We start from the raw sequence: 20,300 nt of genomic DNA, 5'->3' as shown, positions 1-20,300 counted from the left end.
AGCCAAATTAATTATTGTATTTCTCAAGTTTACAGTTTATAGACATTATGTTATCTTTTGTTAAGTGCAGTTTTTATTTTTATTCTTTTAGAAAGTACCTCGAGTCTTCTTCCTTTAACTATACTAAACGGAAGATAACGGTATATATATAAATTATACACTTTAAAAAATACAATAACCAATTTGATAAATTATTTTTTAAATGATGAAATTAAATTTTCGTATAAAATCCATTAATAAAAAAGATATTTAACCCATAATAATAAGATTACAACCCGTGCCCCTCCTACCAGGGCTTATCACGCATAGCTGGAAGCATTGACCAATAAAAAAAATTGTCAAATATGGAGGCAAAAGGCAAATCTGAGAGAGATCAGCTGTCCCTTTATGGCTTTTTTTTATTTTAAAAAAAGGATCGAGGCAATAAAATAATTAAATCAGAGTTGTTTTAACCAAAAGTGGTATTGAATAAAATGCAATCCAAAACCCAACGAACATATATTAAATATTTTTGTCAATATCCGACAACTAGCCTCACCTACTTCACCACACACTGAATAGGCAAAAGTTTATTTTTGGTCCATGGAGTATGTCGATTTTATCATTCTGGTTCATGTAGTTTTAATTTTGTCAAATTTATTCTTTTTTTTTTAATTTTTATCAAAATTTTGCAGATTCTTTTAAGTTTTGATCACATGTCCCTCACATAGAGGGGTATTTCAATTCGCTCAAGTCATCCGGCTATAAAACACAAGCTGTAGCTTTTCTCATTCACTTTAAAATGATTTTTGGAGTTTAGGATTTCAAAAAAATTTGCATCTCTAAATTAAAATTTAGGTGAATCGGGAGAAATTTAGCTCGGTGGATCAAAATGGCCCTCTATGGAATTGCAAAGAATTTTGACATAAATTGAAACGTGTCTTTGAATTGCTTCGAATTGAAAACTACAAGGACAAAATTGATAAAATTGAAAACTACAATGATAAATTGTACAAAATTAAAACTATAGAGATCAAAGTGATAAAATCGACATACTATAGGGATCAAAAATAACTTTTTATCTATTGAATATTAAGTGGGAAATGAATTTTTGTAAATTAAATTAAATTGACTTACGTACAAGTACAAACAGTGGAGAAGAAAGAGAACACCAACCAACGGAAAATCCAATGCTGGGGTCATGCATTCAATGACGACGGGAGCCAGAACTGTGTCGTTTTGTCCATGTCAGCAAATCGCTCGTGCTCTCTCACCGGCTATTCACGGTCAACTAACTCTCTCTCTTCCCTTATTTATTTATTTATTTATTTCTCATTTTTCCTTTTTCCTTTTTTGGAGTAAAGAATGGAAAATGGGTTTTGGGTTGGCCTTTGGTTTGGTCCGTTGCTTGCTGCTCTCTTTCAGCTCTCCAACTATAAATAGGAGGAGTTGATCAAAATGCTCTTTTTTTCTCTTCTTCTTCTTCTCTCTCTTCTGTTAAGCAAATTGTTATACAGTAGCGACGACAATATCATATTATTATTGTCTCATCTCCGACCAACTTCCGGCGAAATAGCCGGCGATCGGCCGATCAGACTGCCGAAGACTCTCCTCCGCCATTTACTCTCTCTCTCTCTCTGAGGTTCAAGCTCTTGAACCCTTCGACTCCCTCTCTCTCCTTAATTTTTTTTGCGTATGTTTTGGCTGAGAAGGTTCAGATCTGGTTTTTCTTGTACGGATTCGACGATTTCCTCCATTGTTTTCTGTAAAAGCTTGCTGTTTTGAAATGGCTGCTCATTCTGGTTTATCTTGATCTACCATTGTTATGATTATTTATTAGTATTTAATTATTTAATTATCATTATTTATACACACAAAACATTACAGTTGTTTAATTTTCCCTGCAGCTGAATCTGTCAGAGACTCTGTTGTTCTGGTTTCGCAATTGTAACTTGTTGTTTGGTTCAAAAAGATTTTCTATTTTATTGCATATTTTTGTTTACAGATTTTTTTTGTCTTAATATAATTTTTTCCGGTAAAAAGTCATCCTCCAAACCCATTCACTCAATTAGTAACCGTAGTAAATTAGTAATAATTAATTTCCCAATTAAAAGTTAACTCGCTGTAAAAGTCAATATTTATCCTAATAATCTTCATCCTCTTAATTACTGCAGCTGTAATTTTTCCTCTCTCTCTCTCTCTCTCTCTCTCTCCGTCTTTATTTTTCCTACACTTTTCCATGTGAATTGTGTGCTCTTTCTTTTGGGGAAGTGAGTTGGTATTGTAGGGACCAACTTTTGTCTAATAATAAATTGTTTGGTAGGAGTCGAACAGAACGCACAAGTTCAGATCTGTTGGGAGGTGAAAGAAGAAGAAGAATAAGCGATTTGGTTTGATTTGGCTGAGCGATTGAAGAAGAAGGAAGAAGAAGAAATGGAAGGGGCCAAAGAGTTTGGACTAAGAAATGTGAGCTCGCATTGCTCCATTTCGGACATGGACGACTACGACCTCTCACGCCTTCTCGACAAGCCGAGGCTCAACATTGAGAGGCAGAGGTCCTTCGACGAGAGGTCACTGAGTGAGCTCTCCATTGGCCTCACCAGAGCCGGCTTGGACAACATTGATAGCACCTACTCCCCCGGTGGAAGGTCTGGTTTCGACACTCCCGCTTCCTCCGCTCGCAACTCGTTCGAGCCGCATCCAATGGTTGCCGAGGCATGGGAAGCTCTCCGCCGCTCTTTGGTCTTCTTTCGCAGCCAGCCGGTGGGCACCATTGCCGCATATGACCATGCCTCTGAGGAAGTTTTGAACTATGATCAGGTCAACTTTTCGCAATTTACCAAACCATTGCTTGCTTTTCAATTTCAATTTCACTTTGTGTGAGCTAATGCGAATGCCCATTGCTTGGAATATTGATTCTGCAGTTTGGAGAAATAAATAGTTATTGTTTACAGGAGAATTATCCAGTCCCATACATGATCTCTATCTCTCTTTTTTTCGTTTGAATTTGGCATAAGCTTGGATAGAACATCATTGCACCCGTGGTGGACGTCAAAATAATCTAAAACATGATTCTTGTTGTGTTTAGGTTTTCGTACGGGATTTTGTACCAAGTGCTCTGGCTTTTCTAATGAATGGTGAGCCTGAGATAGTTAAGAACTTCCTCTTGAAGACCCTGCAGCTTCAAGGGTGGGAAAAAAGAATAGATCGGTTCAAGCTCGGGGAAGGTGCAATGCCAGCAAGCTTCAAAGTTCTTCACGACCCTATCCGGAAATCAGATACTATCGTTGCAGATTTTGGCGAGAGTGCAATTGGGCGAGTTGCTCCTGTTGACTCTGGTTTCTGGTGGATTATACTGCTCCGTGCATATACAAAGTCAACGGGAGATTTGACTCTGGCAGAAACTGAAGATTGTCAAAAGGGAATGAGGCTTATATTGACTCTATGTCTATCAGAAGGTTTTGACACATTCCCGACTTTGCTTTGTGCCGATGGATGCTCCATGATTGATCGTAGAATGGTAAGTTTCACTTCATTTTCACAGGCATCTCTTGGTTGATGAAGAAGTTTTATTGTTAACTGATATAAGAAGTAGCTTGAGAAGCCCTATAAGGCTTTCATAAGGTCATTAAACTTCAAATTTCTGGCCCTAATCATTTTACTATTTCGTAAAGTGTATCCTACAAGGCTTTTGTAAGTCATCTGTTTAAATGTGGTTGGATTTCAGAGGAAAGTGCATACTGCAGTAAAGTAATATGGGATAATTCGAATTTACATGTCATGGTTGACAAGTTGAGTTCTGTTGATAATATAGATATATGTTGGGCTGGTGGTAAACATTCAATGACTAATTTGTTGTGCCACAGAGGAAAATCTCATCAATAGGCACGCATTATAACAGGCCGTCATCTTGTTGGTCCCTAGGATCAATATCTTTGTTATAGTTATTTATTCTTGCCTTCTGTATTTGAAGATAACACCGATTGCTGCATTCACATTGACTTAAGTTGCTCTCAACTTATCAGTGCTCAAACATACAATGAAGTTTATAATTAGTTAATCTTGTTCTATTGCTACTTATTAGCATATTTCCTCATGTTCCTTAAGAAACTAAGACACACAAGGGCATTTGAGTAAAGGGTGGGTAATGCCTTATCCACTGACATTCATGGACGTGTAACCTGATATTCTCCATCAGAGTCATGTGGCTTTTTGTTATGTTTTTCTTTCAGCCATAAGCTTTTATTCTGATTATGTGCATTTTTTTGGATATTTGCAGAACATGTTCTGCAATTTCCCCGCGCGTATTCAAAACATCCTTCCTTAGTCCACATATATGTGAAATGTGAACTCCAATCAACCTTTGAAATCTTCAATTACAGTTTACTTCCCAATCATTCAGATTTCTCAGAAAGACACCACTTCAACTAAGCAATGTTTCGTCTTTATCCATACATCCTTGCTAGCCACCTAAGGAAACAAACCTGGAAAGAATCCTTAAGAGCATCCCCATGCCACTGGCCATACCAAAACATTCTCGTTTGCCTTCCCCCTCCTTTAAAACTGAGAACTGAGAGAAACACTTTACCTGTTTTTACCATCTTTGCATAAATCCCACCCATAATAGCATCAAATAGGATAAGTAGTCCCAATAGATGAAGGTTGAGAAGCTCATATGGGAATTTTTATGGCAAGGCCAAGGAGAGGGGACATAAATGCAGTTGGTGAAGTGGGAGTTAGTTTCAAAACCTAAGGGTAAAGTAGGTTTAGTGGTTGGAAATTTGGTTAAGAAGAATGTGGAGCCATCTCTCTCCAATATGTACAAGCCTAAGTGCTTAGTTCAGCTTTATGCAGAACTGATTTTAACTAAGAACTTACAAAATACCTGAATTCATTTGGATTAGTTAGGTTGCACAATCTGTAAAAACTTTCGAACACCTCTAACCATTTTGTTCCCTTTTATAAATGAAGGTTCATAAAATCCTTAAAACTGAGGTTCAGAGATACATCTCATTGGCATATTCAATTCTTTGGAAAGAAAAAAATCTGCCTTGTATGAGTGATACTGCATGAGTGCTTATTTCAACTCTGAACTTAAATTGATGGAGCTGGGAATTGGGGTTTATATCCTGTGAGTCTTAGTACGTTGCTGTAGTTCGATAATTCTTGTTCCTTACTGGCACGCTTATCTAATCTGCACTTGTTTGCAATCTGGGATGCGATTAGATGTATAAGCCTTCTTTTAGAAAATGTCAGAGCTTCTTGTATTGCTGTAGTCTTTTAGCAAATTCATAATGAAAATGCAATTTTGCTGTTTTCCTCCATAGATGATGACTATGTTGACAAAAATGAAAAAAATAATTTTAACCATTAACATTTCAATGTTTATGTGAAACACTGTATTTATCTATTCATTTGATAGTTTTGATGTACTTTCACTGATGATAAATTACTGGAATACTTGCAGTTTCTTAACACTGATGAAAAAAAAAAAAAAAACAAGCAGAGTTATAGAAAGTTGACTAATAAGGAAAAAGGAATAAGAGGAGAAATTGACAGCGAGTAGTATTATTATGTTCCACTGTTGATGTGTTCTTGTATGTTAATTTTGTGGTATGTCGCTTTTTTTTAAGTCTTATGTCTGTCTGATGACATGACTTTTTTATATTATGATTTAAAGATCATATCTTATTTTACATGTTATTTATGAATTGTTCATTTTCTTTTCCAGGGAATATATGGTTATCCTATTGAAATACAAGCTCTTTTCTTTATGGCATTGAGATGTGCTTTGGCGTTGCTGAAACCTGATGCAGAAGGAAAAGAATTTATTGAGAGAATTGCAAAGCGTTTACATGCCTTAAGTTACCACATGCGAGGTTACTTCTGGCTTGATTTTCAACAACTAAATGACATATACCGTTACAAGACTGAAGAGTACTCGCACACTGCGGTAAATAAGTTCAATGTCATTCCTGATTCCATCCCAGATTGGGTTTTTGATTTCATGCCATGCCGTGGTGGTTACTTTATTGGCAATGTCAGTCCTGCAAGGATGGATTTCCGATGGTTTGCTTTAGGTAACTGTGTTGCAATTCTATCTTCTCTTGCAACCCCAGAGCAATCAGTGGCTATAATGGATCTTATTGAATCTCGCTGGGAAGAGTTGGTGGGGGAAATGCCATTAAAAATATGTTATCCAGCAATAGAAAGCCATGAGTGGCGAATCATAACCGGTTGTGATCCCAAGAATACCAGATGGAGTTACCATAATGGAGGGTCTTGGCCAGGTTTGCCCCTCTTCTCATGAAGTTTCTATGTTATTGCTTTATGTGCAAATCAAAATTCAACATGAAAAGTTGGGATGGTAAAATTATAACATTAGCAATCAGATTGCGGATTATAGGTTTGTTTCTTGGTTTTCTGTGGAATTTTGCACGTCCTCGCAGACAGCTTCAGAAATCACCAGGAACAAATTGATTGTTGCCTAAGATTCTGAGCTGAGCCATAATACAAATTAATTTGGGTTATGCTGTTCTGTCTTGCAGTCCTATGTTAATGCCATATAATTGAGGTCTTTGCTCATCATGCTTCCTTCACTACTATTACCCCCTGTCATTTCTCCCTTCCCTTCTATTTTAGCATTTTTAAACTGATGCATTTCAAGTCTTTCTAGTACTTGACCAAAGAGTGTTTATCCTTGTTGGGTGCCTTCTGCATCTTATTTCATGGGTAAACCTCTTATTTTCATGAAGGAAATGCTATCGGGATGCTGCATTGTCATTCATTCATCTGAAGCACTATATCATTAGATTTCTACTTAGATTTTTTTTCTTTCTAATGGTTTAATCTCTTGTTTTTCCATTTACATTATATTAACCTCATGGATTTATGAACTTTTTTATTAGATTCTTTTATTTCTTTCCTGTGTACTTTGTTTTGAACGATTGTATATGATGTTTCTCAACCACCTTTTTTTTTTTTGGTTATAAAACGTCCTTTTTCTCTTTATCACCTGTACAGTGCTTTTATGGATGTTAACGGCTGCTTGCATTAAGACGGGACGACCACAAATTGCAAGACGGGCGATTGAGCTGGCTGAGAGTCGTCTGCTAAAAGATGCTTGGCCAGAATATTACGATGGGAAACTAGGGAGATATATTGGCAAACAGGCAAGGAAGTACCAAACATGGTCAATAGCAGGATATCTGGTTGCAAAGATGATGCTAGAGGATCCGTCGCACTTGGGGATGATTTCTCTGGAAGAGGACAAGCAAATGAAGCCAGTGATTAAGAGATCATCGTCTTGGACTTGCTGAGACGCTAAAAAAGCTAGAGAAAATAGCAGGTAAAAGAGAAGAAGAGGAAAAACAAAAAGCGAGGGATACTTGGTTATTTCATTGCTGCACCATTCATTCTTTGGGGGTTTCTGTTCTTGTAGGTTTGATGGACAATATGGTTTTGTATACAATAGCATCTGCTGAGACTGCTTTTTGTTTTTCAATAAAAGATACATTTGGCCTTTTCTGTTTCAAATACTGATGGTATTTTGCAACTGCTATGCCGCTAAAGAAGAATTAATAAGCTCTAGACAGGATGGGATGGTGAAGCAAGAGTTTGGGAAGTCTGGATTTTATTGAATATGGATGGACAATTCCAATCATTTCAGTTATTATTTTTCGTATCAATTGACTTAATTTGTGTGCAATTTTCTGTTTGTCTATTTTCCTTTTGGATATTTTCGACAATTAGATAAGGGCTTTCAAACTTACAATTTAAGGAGCCAAAAATTTAGGTGTTTTTGCAACTTCGTTTCGAGAAAAGAAAAAAAGAAGGGTATATGTTAGTAAACTTACGGGAGTGTGCCAAATACGCTAAGTAAAGAAATTCAAAAGTAGAAACTTTTTCTACTCTTGGAGTGAAAGTGAAAGTGAAGGTAGTAAAAAAGGCAACTTTTTCTCAGATGATGATGAAGATGAGATTGCTTTTACTGCTAAAGTGGACTTCATTAGTGAAATAACTTTTGGAAATGAATAATGTGAAAGTGAAAATGAGAAAGACATCCTGTTTGATGAGTCCTTCAAGGATAAAGAGAGATGTAGGACTCTTGCTTAAGACCCATAAAGAGCGTTCTTCAACTCATACACAATTGGGATGACATGGTTGTTCCACATAGACCGGTACCTGTCCTTGAAGAATTCCATTTACGAAGGCAATTTTGACATTCATTTTATGGAATTTGAACTTTCAATGACAAGCAAAAGCAAGAAAAAGTTTAATATATTCTAACCTTGCAACATGGGAAAAGGTTTCATCAAAGTCAATGTTTAATTGCGAATACCCATGAGCTACAAACCTAGCCTTGTTCCTGACACAGTTTCATTTTTCATCTCATCTATCTTGCTTTTAAGCGTTTGGAAACTGATTTTGATTTTGTACGAGAGAGTTCATAGTGCTGTATTCCTTCATCATTGTTCCAATCTCTAACCAGGAACCCCAGTTGATATTGGGAGTTTAGCTTAGATTCTAAGCTGTATTTCTAAATCAGAGATGAGATTTTTTATTATAGAGAATCTCGATGGAACAAGGAAATTCAGAGATGAGATTAGGTGTTAAGTACTCAATACATATAGCGAGGTTAATTCGTTGTTCTGTAAGCAGCGAATATTATTATGGAAATAGAGAAGATCAGTTCTTTATTCTTCCTTGATCCTCAATTCTATCTGAGTTTTTCTCTGAACTTCATACATAAGATAGCAAACTACTGGTGATTTAAGAACTAAAAATATAATATATAAAAAGTGCGTCAAGATAAATTGTCATCATGAAAGAGCATTGACAACGTTAAAGGGATGTTTCCAGGGAAAGAACAATGTCAACGGAGTTCCATTTTTATTCATCCTACACAGATTCCAACTGCATAACATAATAACGGAGAACACGGGACAACATCACTCCAATTTGTTCTTCCTATGACAATTATATATACGCCAACATAAATTATATAAAGCACACTGTAACAATCATTCAGTTGACAAACTCAATTCCAGTCAAGGGCCTCCCTTCATGGAGTTGAATGGCGACATCACCAACGACCTGTATTTGTTGAGTCGGCAAAGAAGCATAAAGGTCAAAATCTAACCGACCGACTAACAGGGAGAGAGAGAGAGAGAGAGAGAGAGAGAGAGAGAGAGAGAGACTCCTTGCAAATTGTTTGATAGCCTAATTGTGCCATAAGAATTGGATTCGAAGAAAACCAGAATCTTCGACAATTGCAAACTATATACAGAAAGTTCCTAGATATATTTATGTTCACTACTCCTACACCCTAAGAAGCATGATTGATTGAACTTAAAAAATTGGCAATAGTAAGAACAACTGCAAACAAAAATAGTAGCCCTCCTGATCTTAATAGGGCCTGCATTTTGCCATCTCAGATGTCCGAGGTAAAAGCATTAATTTCTCACCTTCCAGGGCTCAAACGATGGCATCTTCATAAGTATTATGAAGTTTTAAAAGAATTACCAAAGATGCAAAAACAACTTCGACACCATGTGCGAAAGTTGGTTTGTTTATATCTCAAAAGCTGAGTACAGCTCTACTGATTAGAGAGAGGGAGAGTAATGGCCTATTTTCTTCTTCATATTAGCATTGAATCCGGTCACTGACTCCTAAAAGTTGCACAAAGCAAAATTGTATGCCTTCAAGATTGTAATCCAAACCAAATTCAAGGATCTAGTCCATTTGACGAGAATCATGCTGGCGTACATACCTAATTTAGGCATAGTCGTAAAGTAATTGTTTGACTAGTTTTATTTACTTTCTGATTTATTTCAAGTACAGTTGTTTGATTATTTACTGTTATCTTACCTTGGACATGGATCTGTAAGAATACTCAGTAACTCCTGCCACATGAGGTGTGATGAGAACATTGCTGAACTTCAAAATTGGATCATCAGGATCAAAAGGCTCTGTCCAAGCAACATCAATCCCTAAACCACCTAAGTGGCCAGACTCTAAGTAATACGAAACAGCTTCATAGTCCAGGAGACCCCCTCGGGCAATATTTACCAAAAGGGAACCCTGGAAAAGAAAAAAAAAAAAAACACGAGGATAAACACCAAGAAATCAAGGGCAAGAGCAGAAGTTAATGGAAAGCACCTTTTCCAATCTTATACATCCTGCTCAACATTTACAGTTTTCTTATGACCAATCCTTGTAAATCACTGTACCTTTTTTTTAGACATGATCATACTTCAAATTCCAACATTTCCACCAAGGCATACCCTAGTTAATATTATCAATAAAATCCTTTGCATCCACCTCTGTGAAGCAATTTTTCAAACCACTTGAAAGAAAATTTCATTTCACAACAACAAATTCTTATAAAAAAACAAGTTCAACTTCATCTTTTTGTATTTTTCTTTTCCTCCTGTAAGTAAAAAAACAAATGTATTGAAAACAAGCCAATGGAATGCAAACAAGAATATAAGCTGGATAGCAGTGTCTAAAGGTGTAATGAAAAAATGAATACCCTAACAAAGAGTGAAAATAAAGCTCCTTTTGGACCACTCAAAAAGCAATCTCAACAATTGGGCCTTGAGCCCCAAGCCTAACATAGGCTATTCAAGTTGATCCTTTCATCAGGTCGTCTTTCTATTTCTCACAAGCCTCAAACACCCATAATGCTTAAAGGAGCCACCTTCCAAGCTCAACTAATCTCTACATCTCAGATGTTCAAGAAATCAAGAGCAAGAGAACATGCAGTCCTTCCATTTCAACAATTTTGAGTATTCAATATTCTCAACAAGCCACCTTATGTGTGGTTGCAGGCTTGCAACTACACCAATTCGAGCTCAAGATCTCTTGTTCTGGTACCATGCGAAGGTTAGAGCACCCACCCAAACCAATTGGCAATGAGTGGAGAGACTGAGATCTTATGCATTGTGAAGCAATACTTAGAATTCCCGATGTAGGACTGATATTCTCAACATATATTTGTATGGATAACACAATATAGGTGATATGAGTGCAAGCTGCTTCCACTTGGTTTCACCAATAGTTGCAAAAGCTTAAGCTATTAGGATTTGGTCAGCAATTACTCTATTTTCTAACACATTCTTACATGAAGGCAATCACACCCTTCCAAAGGCTGCCAGAAATTCTACCAATCATTTGTCCATATTGAAAAAATAACATGATTCTTGATATAGGCTACTAGGCATACCCGAACATAGACCACGACCAATTAATTCATTAAGACCAGACTCTGGTTAGCTGCATTGGGTGCCAATAAAATCTATTTCTATAAAGTTCAGTGGGAGGCCTGCTATGGCATCAGGAAGGAATCTATATCCTGCAGATGTATGGGTTTGTGTGCTCGTGTTTACACACCTACACATAATGCATTTCGCTAATATGATTTTGTCATTGCAAACAAAATTGTCTCAGTCAAATTACTGTGCATTAAAATCAAACCTTTCTCATAGAAGATATAAATGGCTTGTTTACGACGCCAACCTGAAAGACAAAATATACAAAAGTAGGAATCAGACAACAAAGTATCATTGAATTTTCTGTAGAGGAATTGAATTCAGGTTGATTTCTATGTCAGACAACACAATACCAATTTATTTAATCTAATTTGACGAATTCTTGATATCTAACTGAGAACAAAAATTCAATAATATTTTATGTTTAGATACATCATACATAAGTTAGAACGAGGCAAATTACCAATATCTGGATCTGGCTCAAATAAAGGACATTAAGACTCAGCTATGTCTATTCTACTATAAAAAGATAACAGAACAGAGAAAATATTTGGTTGGAGAGAGAGAGAGAGATATATATATATATATATATATATATAAATGAAGAATAGAGAAAAGAAGAGAGGTTGAGGAAGATAATAAAGAGAAATAAAATACGAGGTTTAGAGAGGAGGAAACAGAATCAGATGGAGAAAAAGATGATCCAGTCATCAAACTTTTTGGACTGGAAACTTATTTAGTGACCATAATGAGGAACCCACTGTGGAAGGCAAAACAACTAAGAAAGACCTCAAGCCATTTAATGATCCTGTCACTGAAACTTTCTAAACTATTAACTTCATCATTCTTAATGAATTCAATTATTAGTCTGAAAATGAAGCATCTTTGCTGGCGGCTGTGCTTCTTCAAAAACAAGAAAGGGATATTGGTTGAAGCTCCAAGTTTGCACATCCTCTTACTGTAACGTTACAAAACTTCAGGTCAACTATTAGAGAATGTTAAAAAATACAAGAAAAAAAATTTGTACCTCAGACATAAGCGAGCTTAGAAATTGGGTTTACTCTATTTAGGTTTTATTTATTAGACAGTGATTTTACAGGGGTTTATTTATTTTGGAGACTTTAGCATATTGATTGGTAACAAAGAATCGAGTTCACCCTCCTTGCCTCTCCCTCCTTAATCTCTTTTTTCTGTCTGTCTTCTCTTCCTCAACCTCTGTTCTATCATTTCCATCTTTTTCCTCTGTTCTTATCGGTATTCTATCATTTACTTTTTTCTATTCTGTTTATTTATCTCTCAATCTCTCTGTGTCCCACATAAATTAGTATCAGAGAATGTCCATATCCAACTGTCCAGAATTTGGAGTTCACATGAATGTAGTAGTGAAGACTGACACTACTAATGTAGACTCCTTACAAAAAAAAAAAAAAATCTTCAAGAATTTGTTATTTCAGCATGTACATGTTTTGAGATATTTATGAATAGTGCCGGAGTAAGTGCAAGTGCAACACAAACAGTAATCATTAATTGCAGAAAGTTTATGTATAAGAATGACTAAGGATCTTACAGTGTCACTGTTTAAACACAAGCAACAAACAACAATGTCCGCTTTGCTTGCAAACTTGTGGATATCTTCATGGCCGCCCTTCTCATCAACAAAATCATTGACGGGACCATTTTGAACTGAAACTCATGAACATATAACATAAACTGCATGCATAGGGCCTTTCTTTTATATTATCAAAATTCATCATTCTATCTAATGCATATCCTTACATACCATTTGATAGACAAGAAACTAGTGAATGTGTGGCCCAACTCCGTTTCGTGGCAATAATTTTCACACCAAACGGTCTCAAGCGCTTTGCCAGGTCAATTCCAATATTTCCAAAACCTAAAATGAAGACCTGCATGCATCAACAAGAAATCCAAATTCTAAAAACTGTCTTAAACATGACACAGCAGCAACATTTTGAAATTAGCACAACTAGTACATCAACTTACTATTATTATTTTTTTGGTAACAATTGCAACGCTGACCATAAGATTTACAGAAAATTATCATTTTTATAACATGTCCTAATTCTTTCTTAATGAGGATATTATGTTTATAATTGCAATCAAGCAAGCACCAATATTATCAGTCCATCTCACTAAAGATTGCCATTAGCTGGAACAATGGAATTTCCCAATTACTTGTTTAGCATCAAATTTTTTTCTGACACTTCTTTTCTTGTCTTTTGTGGATAGTTATTATTGGTGCAGGAGCATTTAAGAAAAGTTAACCAAACAGCCCCATTGAGTCAAGATCAGACCCTATTATCATCCTAGTCTTTATTTAAACCAGAAACGTCTCTTTTTATTTATCCCTGCGTTTCATAGTTAGTATACAGCAATCTTAAGTCAAAAGCTTGTGGCTGCAGGGGTTCACAATACCAAATTTTCCATCATCTTGAAATTGCTCACAGAAGACCTGAGTTAATAGAGCAGATGACACTTAACAGTGAAGATCTTGAGAGTTGAATTGGGTATAGGATTACCGCAAGTAGTAAGTGGCGGCCTTGAATGTGTGGTTTTAATTTTGTATGCTTTCCTGCAGTGGAAACTGTTTATACCATAGCTGACCCAGCAGATTATGACAACGACAAACCTACTGAAGACCAAATAGGAGAACTTACCAAAGATGCCGGTGCTACATTGGCAAGCTTTGATGACCAGCCCCGCGCAAGCGGTCAGTCATACATCGGTAGGCTACACGCGTACCTAGCCTACCGATCGGCACACATTTCGCCACTATCTTCAAGGTACTCGCGTTCGGCAGGCTCACACTTGCCATGCTGCCGAAGGACATTTCTGTCCGAAACAATGACACATGGTCAGCACCTCCTCATAGGACAAAAGTCCACACCAACCAGGGCATAAGGAAACAGTAATTTTGCACCTGTACCGTTATTCTGCCTAATTACCTACATACGAATACTTGTGCTAACTATAAGAGTATGTTTGGCAGGTACCACACTGGTGCCAAGGTCTCACCTATCTTCCCTTCTATCTTGCAGAAAAATTTCAGCCTAGCCGAAGGATCCCAATGACTGAGGGCAAGGCGACTTGAAGTTGGACCAGTTTTTGGCATCAAGAGAAGCAATCTCATTAGAATGTCCATTTAGCAATTAAGGTACTGCAGGACATTAGTCATAAAGCTCCAAGGCCTGATGGTAATGACTTATATGAAACCATTCATGAAATTTTTCAATCTGGTTCTTTTTCCTGAAATTCTTAATGCTTCTTCGATTGCTCTCATATCAAAGAAGTCAGGTGGGTCTGACAGTACATATTATACTTAGGGATCAGTTCAGGTAGCTTGTATTTTTACTATTTCCTCTAGGAAACTAATGTTTGTCGTTATACAAAGTACAACGTCAACAAACTTCAAATCCATTCAAGTTTTAAGTTTATTGAGTTATTTAGACTTTTCGATTGATACAGCTCACACTTCAACTTTCATGCAATGTCAATGCCATTAAACTTAACCTCTCCAGATCTTTTAATCTGCAAAGTGTTTACACTTTCACAAAGAAGAGCATAATTGGAAGTAGAATAATAAGAGTAAAAATAAAAACACAAGAAACTGCAATACTGCACTATGGGAATATTTTGTCAAGAAGCACCCAAAAACAAAACAAAACAAAACAAAAACAAAAACAAAAAAGGCAGGAGGGAATGAGGGAGGGAGGGAGGGAGGGAGAGAGAGAGTCACTGTTTTTCCAAGTAGCATGTCACCAATCGGGTCTCCAACCTTTCTCTGCTTTATAGCAATTTGCATCTCATTCTACAGTTGCAAAAAAAAATTAGAGACAAATGAGCACACAAAAATATTCACAACTAAATTCAAGAGAATTAATGAATTATCATTTTGAAAGGGAACATAAACTTTTATTAAATTAAGTAAAAGATAAATTACAGGAAACGCCAGAAATATTGCAACATATACATGAATAGCAGGCTAGCACCATATAAATCACAACCAATTAAGATGAATATGAACAGAAGGGTATCCCTAGTATGACAGGGTGAATTTCAAGAAATTTTCTCTATTCAAGTTCTACCCAAATATTAAATTTCAAGAAATAGTATGAGAAGATGTAAGGAAGCAAGACAACACATCAATGCATTATGATTCAGAGATAACCAATATAAATAGGGGAACAAAGATTGGAAAGATAAATCACCATACCAAACATCTTTTCCAAAACTGAATTTTAGCACCATTTCCTAGCAGAAAATTAGCTGATACTAAGGAGAATAGCTAGGGCATTACCACTATTGCTTCCCAAATATTTAAACAAGGGTTACTCCAAACAATCACAACCCAAAACCCTTCCTAAGCACAACAATTTCCTTTCTCAATGTTCATACCCACCATTAACTTTTGACGTTTTCAAATCTGAGACTAACCCCAAATATGGAATATTTATAACCAAATTAAAATATATGTATATATATCGTCCTTTGGTCTTCGGCCACCAGTATATCAACCAAATACATACATACATATATATATATATATACCTACACCTGGTTCTAGATCCCTTCTGGTATCAGAGCCGTAAGTGTTGAAGAGTTAGTCTAAGTCTGCAACTCATCCAACCCAAGTGGCTGGTTTAGGTTTTCCGAGTTGTAAGTTTTCAGTTTCTTCTCATTCTACTTCTGGTCTTTCAGTTTACCTGTCCTTCTCTCTCTTGGTGTCCGAATTGTAAGACCCGTTCCAAACAGTAAGTCCCAGGGAGGCCTGAGCGGTAGTGGCATTATTAGGAGGGCGAGAGAATTTTAGGTATCCTGTTATCCCATGGAGTCAGTCTTAGGAGTTTCTGTTCACTTTCTTCTTTAGAAATCCAACCCCAGAACCTTGAGTAAAAATGAATCGTTTATTTAGAACTAATTCTTGCAATTCTAGCAGCTCTAGAGCCAATAGTTGTCTCCCAGAGATAGTTAATGAAGAGCAAGTTGAGTATGATAATAGTAATAATAATTTAGATTATAAAGATTGGAATATACCAAGAGTCCCCAGTCAGGACATCTATAAGAAAAAATGGTCTTTATCCAGTTTTAAGTCAACCACCCATGTTAAAACAGTCGAACAAGTTTATGCCCTGAGTAAGAATCATGAGACCTGCCAGTTACTTAACCTTGAGTCAATAAGAAAACATAAAAATGATGGAAACAATTTCCTCCATATTGGTCTAGTCCAAGTCGCTGTTAAGCCATTAACCAGATTAGGACTAAAAGCTTTAATCCTTCTCTGTTTGCGTGATGCTAGATTTACTAATTTCAACAACAGTACGTTAGGAATTATTGAGTCTAGTCTTGCTAATGGTCCTATCCATTTTGATTGCTACCCAGATTTTGCAGTCAGCCTGAGTGATCCACACATATTAAAAGCCCTTACTTTAAATACTAAAACTGAAGGTTATAAGGTCTTGCCGGGTACCCAACCCGTAGCTTTAGTCTATCGAATTTATTACAAAGTCACAGGCACCAATATGAATTTCCAAGCCCTAAACAAGAGTACAAAGAGTCAAACATTGTTAATCCAAAGTCATACGCCTGATGCTACTGTTAGAGTTCCTCACTCTATCAAATGGTCAGATGTTACCCTTCCTGCTGATTGGACACTAACCACTGAGATTCCACCTGTACCCATCCAGCATAGTCTAAACGATTTAGACTATATACAACAATATTTAGATGGCACAGTAAAAATCAATTTTGGTAATCAACCTTCACAAAAGTCATCAGTCCAGTTACAACAGTTACCTACAACTGGTCAATCCTAGAGACATGTTCCTGCAAGGCATTCCTTTGCAAACTTCTTATTAAGTGTTCTTAATTGATTACCTATGAAATCGGATTGAGTAGGTGAATCAGGGGACTCAGACTTAGTATCTTCCTGGACTGGGTTTTTCCCATAAACAGGATGAGTAACTTGGGAAGTTTTTCTCAAAGATTCTAATTTTAAATCTATTAAAGCTTTCTCTAACTCTAGGTCTCGTTCTAGGGTATATATATATATATATATATATATATATATATTGTTGTCCTTTCCTAGAGTAAAAAAGACTGTGTCATCTACAAACTGCGAATGAGATACGTGTGTTCACTCCCTCCCCACAACTAAACCCTTAATCAAGGTAAAATTTATAACACTCATGAACAAACTACTTCAGAGATCACCCTGTATGAGACCCTTAGAAGTTTAAATCCATCCCTACCACTAATAGTAAATGAAACAAAAGTTGAACTCAAGCATCCACTCCTCCCCTTCCTCCATTACTATCAACATCTTTCCTTTCAAACAAACAATTTAGAGAACCGCAAACACCATGACCACATTTGTAAACCAATTTTAATCACCACTCCCTCCTTATTTTTTTAAACTAGATATTATTGAACCACTTCACATAAAGAAAATGTCTAAATATGTCTACCCCTTCTTGAATGCCAAAGCCAAACACTGATTTGGGATGTAGCTAGTTACACCATACACACAGAAAAGTGAAGGAGTTAGGAAGCCTAGTGACATATCCCTCTAAGTACCAAATCATAAAATTTGGAGTTGGATTATTGTTTGTGATAGAGTGACTTGTGACATTATCCAAACGAGGAGGCCTAACTGAAGTCTAACCAGTGTTGGGCATAGTATTGTCTTAAGGCCATAGTGTCAAACACTAGCCTCAACAAAGTAAAGTTTTTCTACAATTTTTCTGCCTCTCTTACTTGGTATTTGTTGTATGTTGTAGAATTTTGATCTTTCAATTACATGTTTATTTGAGCTTTGTATTTTACAAATTAATGTAGCAATATTACATCTATTTTTCTAACATTTAGTCCTGGTGGGCTAAGGTTTTTCCTGTGCTTCAGTGGACAGTTTGGCCACTATATAAGCTGTACACTAAAATCTATATAGCATATTAGTAAGAAGTTGGTTTTTCATAAAGAGTGATGACCATATCCAAATGTGAGGCTACTTGGGTGATCATAAATTGAAAGGAGTAGGACATGAACAAAAGCATTCAACACTACAATACGTAGGAGGAAAAAAAACAGAAGGCATATCCATAAAGGCTTTAAAAAAGAAGATTTAAAAAAAAAATTGATTGTAAAAAATTAACATACTTGCTTTCGTAAAAGGCCCAGCATCAGATAAATCGCCATTTCTGCACATGATGCTGCGTTTCCAGTTACATGACTCGGAATCCTAGCGACTTTGATTCCAAACTCAGTTGCAGAATCAATGTCAACCCCTTCAGTAAATCAAATACAAATTGTAAGAAAATATACACATAAGATATCCCAAACGCTCTATTTATAACAATTTGATAGACATAAGAAGTACCTTCCAGGCCAACACCATACTGCATTATAAGCTTCATCTTTTCTGCATGAGAGAGAAGAATTGAATCGAACTTCATGGTTTTCACTATACAGATATTATAATTTTGGATAACACCAGGCACGTCATCAAGGGGAACATCATCTACCTATGATAATCAAACTTGAAATACTCAATGTGACATGAATAGGAAGGAGCGTTGGAAATACATAATGGAACATGCATAGGAAGGACCACTGGATAGAGATAGATAGATTAGAAATGTGATGCAGAAGCAATAGCGTGGTTAGAAAATAAAAAGACTATTTGGAAACCAGTAAACATGTTAGTCGAAGTTTGTCAGTGATGCTTTTTTGGTCGAAAGAAAAATGTCAATGGTAATCAAAAGAGTTAGTCCATTTATGTCATTTTCAAATGTCATTCAAGAGCCAATCAATTTTCAAATGACATTAAAGAGTAAGTCAAACAATCAATCAAAGAGTTTAAACTGTGCATCAGGTATTGAAAGTCTTCTAAATTTTAGAGTGTTTTAGTGTACAAAGGGTACTGATCCCAAACAGAGAGAAAATGCAGAAAATCAAGGAACCTGGACAAAGGGGTACTCCTTCAAATATTCTCTTGTGTAGGTATGAGAAGCAGGAAAATGTGGCCCACAAAACAGAACACGGGTAATTTTCTTCTCATCGTTGTCAACCATTCTCTCAACCTTCCCCAAGATATTTGCACTGCAGGACATTAGACTAAATAAAAATGCCAATATGAGAATCTGTTGAACTGAAGTAAAATATAATCAGAGAGATATAATGAAATCTAAATTTTGGATTAATGATTTGATAGAAAGAGAACAAAGCAAACAAAGCGCAACACAGAAAGTCCAGCATCAAATGAGAACCAAAATTTAACCAAAACAATCAAAACACCACCTTTCCTTTTAGGTCTTTATTTTCTGAAGGTGGTAAAAAACGTGGAAGAGGGCCAGACCAACATACAAAAGATCAAAATAAAAAGTTTTTTGAAAAAAACCCCAGGAATACAAAGTTGCAATCATGCAAGGATAGCTCAGTTGCAATCAACAAGACACAGAATGATATTGTACTCGATTTTCAAACAGTAAAAAAGGGAGATAAAGAACAATGAAGACATAAACTCTATCTCACTCAGTCATTTACTAGATATGCATAATGCACCCACCACTGTTACATCAAAAATTGCTTGCAGAAATGTTGCAGAAGAAGGAGAAGAAGACGGGAAAGCTATGTTAGGAAGAAGAAGAAGAAGAAGAAATTACCGATGATATGTGCTGGTTCGACTAATGGCCTTTGCCAAGAGCCTCGATCTCAAAACCATTAAATTGAGAAGGGGCAGGCTCGATGACGTGGTTGCCTGCTCCTGCTTCACGGACTCGCACAACAAAAGAGTCACTGCGTTTCTTTTTCAGTAAAATGGACCGACAAGCTCTTTGTTCCGATATAAAGAAATTATTTTTGTTTTTAGTCTTGTTGGGTATCTCAAATAAGTTATAACTTTATTTGATTGATATTTTTGTTTTTAGTCTTGCGGATTTTATTCTAACTTTCCGAATTGTTTTTGCGGTTTCTTCATTTTTGAAATAAGTTGTAAAGATTTTTTAGGTTTTATGTGTAATTGTTTTAATATTC

At 36.2% G+C, this 20,300-nt stretch overlaps 2 protein-coding genes across 4 annotated transcripts; one reads left to right on the top strand and one right to left on the bottom strand.

The window, feature by feature from the left end:
* LOC18791292 (probable alkaline/neutral invertase D) lies at window positions 1,337–7,674 on the top strand. 2 transcript variants are annotated; one of them, XM_020555550.1, is made up of 5 exons: window positions 1,337–1,621; window positions 2,303–2,799; window positions 3,068–3,499; window positions 5,711–6,269; window positions 7,003–7,674. In XM_020555550.1, the coding sequence occupies exons 2-5, from the start codon at window positions 2,413–2,415 to the stop codon at window positions 7,296–7,298; spliced, it is 1,674 nt and encodes a 557-aa protein (XP_020411139.1). In that variant the 5' UTR covers window positions 1,337–1,621; window positions 2,303–2,412; the 3' UTR covers window positions 7,299–7,674. The 2 variants fall into 2 exon arrangements, with proteins under 2 accessions (XP_020411139.1, XP_007222917.1); XM_007222855.2 differs by having other exon boundaries at window positions 1,345–1,621; window positions 2,314–2,799.
* On the bottom strand, window positions 8,771–20,134 carry LOC18789385 (hydroxypyruvate reductase). Of its 2 annotated transcripts, none has more exons than XM_007223239.2 (10): window positions 19,931–20,134; window positions 19,229–19,382; window positions 18,646–18,790; window positions 18,426–18,553; window positions 15,010–15,081; window positions 13,033–13,159; window positions 12,820–12,935; window positions 11,458–11,499; window positions 9,850–10,062; window positions 8,771–9,075 (listed from the first exon to the last, which is right to left on the bottom strand). In XM_007223239.2, the coding sequence occupies exons 1-10, from the start codon at window positions 19,987–19,989 to the stop codon at window positions 9,007–9,009; spliced, it is 1,125 nt and encodes a 374-aa protein (XP_007223301.1). In that variant the 5' UTR covers window positions 19,990–20,134; the 3' UTR covers window positions 8,771–9,006. The 2 variants fall into 2 exon arrangements, with proteins under 2 accessions (XP_007223301.1, XP_020410338.1); XM_020554749.1 differs by having other exon boundaries at window positions 19,229–19,367.

Source organism: Prunus persica, chromosome G1, assembly GCF_000346465.2.
Source record: "Prunus persica cultivar Lovell chromosome G1, Prunus_persica_NCBIv2, whole genome shotgun sequence".
In the NCBI taxonomy this organism is placed as follows: domain Eukaryota; kingdom Viridiplantae; phylum Streptophyta; class Magnoliopsida; order Rosales; family Rosaceae; genus Prunus; species Prunus persica.
Note: the sequence above shows the minus strand (reverse complement) of the source record. Positions and strands in the feature narration are given on the sequence as shown.

Coding starts and splice junctions, on each gene's coding strand:
- LOC18791292 (XM_020555550.1), top strand. CDS start 2,413: ATGGAAGGGGCCAAAGAGTTTGGACTAAGAAATGTGAGCTCGCATTGC. Junction 2,800..3,067: donor AAGTTTTGAACTATGATCAG/GTCAACTTTTCG, acceptor TGTTGTGTTTAG/GTTTTCGTACGGGATTTTGT. Junction 6,270..7,002: donor TAATGGAGGGTCTTGGCCAG/GTTTGCCCCTCT, acceptor TCACCTGTACAG/TGCTTTTATGGATGTTAACG.
- LOC18789385 (XM_007223239.2), bottom strand. CDS start 19,989: ATGGTTTTGAGATCGAGGCTCTTGGCAAAGGCCATTAGTCGAACCAGC. Junction 18,554..18,645: donor GTATGGTGTTGGCCTGGAAG/GTACTTCTTATG, acceptor GATTTACTGAAG/GGGTTGACATTGATTCTGCA. Junction 9,076..9,849: donor CTTACAGATCCATGTCCAAG/GTAAGATAACAG, acceptor CAACAAATACAG/GTCGTTGGTGATGTCGCCAT.